Raw genomic sequence first — 4,613 nt, forward strand, 5'->3', positions numbered from 1 at the left:
CACAGTTAAGATCCACAGCCCGTGTTTGTGTACGCTGTTGTCAAACTCTGACTGCATGAACTCCCACTCAGACACTTTGTCCCTTCTGATTCACCGACACTGCTCACAGGTACCGGAGGTCCTCGCCACTCCCAGGCTGCTGGGGTTTTTTGGGTTGCGACGTGGTAACCGGTGGTGAGATACGTGGTGGGTTTGTCTGGTCGAGGCCCCGGCATGACCACAGCAACACTGTGGCCAGTGTAGGAGAATGTAAACAGGAAGTAATGTTGATGAAAATAGCGGCGCGTAAAGGAAGCGTGGCCCGTCAAACTGCGTCTAACCGATTTCTGCGCTGCGTGAACAAGTGAGCATGAGCAAGACTCTCCCGTTCATCACACGCACGCAGGCCACGTTCAGCCTCTCGGAATATTACGCTCACAGTACCGAGACGTCTGGAGCACTGAGGAATATGGAAATAGTCTTAAGGAGGAGGGAGAATACACAACCCTTCAGAAAGTACAACACAGAAGGAAAAGGCCCAGTCAATGATAAATAAACATCTGCAGATTACACAAAGTCAAAATTGGACTGACATAAGAGAAAAAAGCATGCACACCAACATCTACCAACAGCAACCTAGAAACTTCTTAAATAATTCAAAAGATTTTTATCAATATTCCTGCGTATGAAGTTTATTCCAAGTAGAGCCCTTCAGGTGAAGCTTCTGCTAGCTGGAGCCAGACCAGCTCTGCTCTATTTCCAGACGCAGGCATTTTTATAGCTCACTCCACAACGTCCACTTTATGATATTCTTCCATTCAAAGTTCTCATTTTCAGATCGTTGCAGCAGCCACCATGATGGTCAAGCCATGCTGGGAAAGACATTACTGGTTACGTTTCCCTGCCTTATAAGTAGTTGCAAACAGTTCATGTTAAACTTCAACCAGGCCACCTTTCCCATCTCTGCTGTGTAATTTAAATGTTATAATATCTGATCAATTTACGTGTTATAATTTTTGATCAACCGACTACTGAACAACAGTCGATTATAACTTCCCATGCTGGTGTTTCTAACCATGCATGGATAGCTATTACAGTCATCAATAAGATTTATGTTCTGCTAATGAATGTTTCTAATCCAGAAATAGCAAAGTACTTTTAGCCAAGCCTTGTGGGTAGAGAGGAATGGACACTTGTTCTAACCATATTTTGGAGTATCTCCTTCGCCGCATTAAGGCGTGAAGATGCAAAGGTGGAAAACCGCAAAAGTCCAACAGGGGCCTGATCTTAAAGTGCGGCTCGTCAAACATCTGACGCCCTATTTCTTTCCTTCCCCTTTATCGCCATAGAAACGGGGAAAGAGGAAAAAACCCATGTCACAGCATGTGTAAAAAAAAAAGAAGCCATTTGTCTAAAACAGGAAAACCACGACAGACCCGTTGGGTACGTGCAACGGGCGAAATACACAAGGTCAGCTGATGCATCCTGATTCACTCTTATTCCAGATGTCTAGATGCAAAGGAAGTTTGGGTTCAGTATATGAGGAAATAAAGTATGACCTTGTGTGTTTTTATAATCTCTACACGACTGTGCAGTAAACATGCATTTACACTGATCGATGTTCACACAGTCCATGAGAATCTCCGCTTGGGCCAGCCGACAGTGTGGTGGGCCCTACGTGAAGACAAAACACCCACCTTCACCCAACACGACATCCTTCAGCTTCTCCACGGCCTCCGCGAAGCGCGCCACGTCCTTCAGCAGAGGAGGGATGTCCTCCACGTTGATGGCAGCGCCCTCCGCGCTCTCCGCGCCGGGGCCGTGGTGGGCCGCCGGCCCCCTGACGTGGACCTTGTTGAAGCTCCAGGTGCCGGCCGTCTGGAAGGGGAAGCCGGCGGCGCTGGCGTGCCGGCTCAGGCCCGTGGAGCGCTTCGGGTTCCCGGCAGGAGAGGAGCAGCCGGCCAGCCTGGACTGGGAAGGGGACGGCGTGCCGGGGCACGACGAGGGAACGGCATCGGGAAAGGCCAGAGAGCCCGGCCGGCCATCGGTAGTGTCTCTGAAGCACTGCTCCTGGAGAACGGAGAGCTGGGTTTAAACAGGAGAGAAGAGGAAGAGGAGGAGAGATGGTGATGATGATGATGAATGGGGTGAAATGAATTTTGTCTGAAGAACAAAACACATTGAATTAAACTGACATGGTGTAATTTTAATGAATACTGTATGAATGATAAATGGGTTAAGAAAAGGAACGCTTATGGGTACAAAAGACAAAACTGAAGCATTCAGAGGCTTTAACAACTTGTGAGTCTTCTTGAAATACCAAGTCTTCTCTCAAGTTTAAAATGTGCGTCTTCAGGCACTTCCTTACAGAGAAACAGTCACTTGTCGTCTTGTTACACAACACTACCTCTGTATGGATGGGTTACTACAACTTGGGGGAAAGTACCCGTTACATCAGCAGGTGTCGCTCACAACAAGCGATAGAGAAACTAAAAGTTTAAGCCCTGTTATTAGTTAGCTAGTCTCGGGTCTCTTCATTATTAAACTAACTCGAACCAATCTGAATAACCTCCACCACGACGGTATACAATTACCAACACCGTCGAGCCGACATGTGTGTGTACGTATCTAGTCCACTAGCTCGCTACCAAGTGTCCCTCGATTTGGCACTTGTAGGCGACACTGAGCTGATTTCAATTTTAGATCGCTAGTAGTCGTTAACGTTAGTCGTCGTGGTCTTATAATCATTTTAGCCGGTGTATTTTCCCCACCTTTGGATTAGAAAGTCGCATTTAATATCGTTTATAGGTTTAATATGGGTTTAATATACAGGTAGCTTAGCCAGCTAGCTAACGCAAGCGAACCGAGGGAAGAAGATAAAACCGGCGGACGTACCGAGGTGTGTAGCCCAGGATTTCCTGACTGACTCTTCTTTACAATCGAAGGCGCTTTGGATAGTTCCTTTTTCTTTCGCGAAAACATCTTTTTTTTTTTTTTTTTAGAAACGGTTCAGTTTTAAAGTAATTAAATGTGTAATTTGTTCGGTAATACGCATCGCTTAGAGAAGTTTTTTTTTTGTTCCGTTACACCTTAGCCGCGACTTTTGACAGTCGCGCTCGTGCGTGCCTCACGCGCTTTTGACAGTCGCGCTCGTGCGCGTGTGTGCCTCACGCGCTTTTGACAGTTGCGCTCGTGCGCGTGTGCCTCGCGCGCATTTCCCGCCCCCCTCGTCACAGCCCCAGACGGCCGCTGCAGCTCTGCAGTCATCTGTTGGCGTGGCCTCGTTCAGATAACCATCCCTGTTTATTGCATTTATTGCATTGGGATCGTAAAGGCAAACATATACGAATGTCAATAGTTTAAACGGAAAGCGTGAAATTTAATCTTTAAATGCGTGTTGAACTAAACAGGTAGTTCGTCTTACATGGCAAAAAAACTTATTTATGTAGCACAAGGTGTCATTATTCATGTTTTCAGTGTCTCGTCTTAGAGGTCCTGGCATAAAGCTTATTTTATTACGCTTGTGCCTGTTAAATGAGGTCCACCTTCCTGTCATACAGGCATACAGTTATACAATTCAGAAATATCGGTTTTGGCAGTTAACCAACACCACTAGCTAATACTAAAAATAATTAATCATACCAATCTGAAGTACAGATAAATCAAAATGTGTATGACATGATCAAGAGGTCATTTCAACAAACTCTTTAAATTTTTATTTTGTTTGTTAACAAAATTAATATTGCAGTACAATATATTCCTTCTGATATGTTGTAGAAAACGTTCAGGACGAGTCAAAAGGCACAGTTGTTTACATTATTTACAGTTCCATCTAAAATCATAAATATTCAGGTAAAATAAAGAAGCCCAAAGAAAAAGTGCTTAAAATAATTTTAACTGGAAATAATAATACATACATAAATACAATCAGTAGCAGTTTTAATAAATGTTTTGTATTTATTATGAAAGTGTTCATTTTGTGATTTCTGCTGTACTTGTCAAGATATACAATTTTGGGCAGCCAACAAATATAGAAATCTGACAAGTTTCCGAGCAAAACTGGAGAAATCATGTCTTACATACACAGTGATCGCATATCTCAGACCAGAGATGACATTTCTATTTAGTAGAAATGTAGTTTTAAATGTCAGGGAACAATAATCCACCACAAACAGGACAGTGATGAAGGAAGGAGGAAGAAACTGACTGTCCAATTGCTGGAGGAGGAGGAGGAAGAAGAGGAGGAGGAAGAGTCTTTTGGGTAATAATTGTAAATAATGAAATGTGGTGTTAGGAATTTTAGGGGATACCAGAATACCATTTCTTAGTCTGCAGCAGTCTTTTGAACTCAAGTGTAGGAATACAGTAGTCAGAAATGCCAAAAACAGTCTTTCACTGTCGTACACTGCCTAAATGATTGCCTAACGTTTCCTGAGATTGTGCGAGACCGAGTAGACTGGCGTAGGGGACTTTGGCGTCACTGGGATCTATGACCACGGCCCAGTAAGCGAGGTTACACATTATGCGTAGTGTGCGGGATGACCGAGAGACAGACAGACATAACATATCGATGGTGGACAGCAGTGCAAGGCAGTGCAATAGATTTGGTGGCAGATTTAAAAACAAGCTTTGAC

At 44.2% G+C, this 4,613-nt stretch overlaps 1 protein-coding gene across 2 annotated transcripts in view; it reads right to left on the bottom strand.

Annotated features, from left to right (window-relative positions):
• LOC143493148 (rho GTPase-activating protein 45-like) overlaps nucleotides 1-3,140 on the bottom strand; it is a 12,725-nt gene extending 9,585 nt beyond the window's left edge. The window contains exons 1-2 of one of the 2 annotated variants that reach the window (XM_076991345.1): nucleotides 2,875-3,140; nucleotides 1,677-2,049 (exon numbers count right to left, since the gene is read on the bottom strand). In XM_076991345.1, coding sequence (XP_076847460.1) covers nucleotides 1,677-2,049; nucleotides 2,875-2,961 — 460 coding nt within the window. In that variant the 5' untranslated portion in view covers nucleotides 2,962-3,140. Of the gene's footprint in view, nucleotides 1-1,676; nucleotides 2,065-2,874 lie in introns of both variants that reach the window. The other variant, XM_076991344.1, reaches the window with a different exon arrangement.
• Nucleotides 3,141-4,613: the final 1,473 nt, after the last annotated feature.

This window comes from Brachyhypopomus gauderio, unplaced genomic scaffold (genome assembly GCF_052324685.1).
Source record: "Brachyhypopomus gauderio isolate BG-103 unplaced genomic scaffold, BGAUD_0.2 sc82, whole genome shotgun sequence".
Lineage (NCBI taxonomy): Eukaryota > Metazoa > Chordata > Actinopteri > Gymnotiformes > Hypopomidae > Brachyhypopomus > Brachyhypopomus gauderio.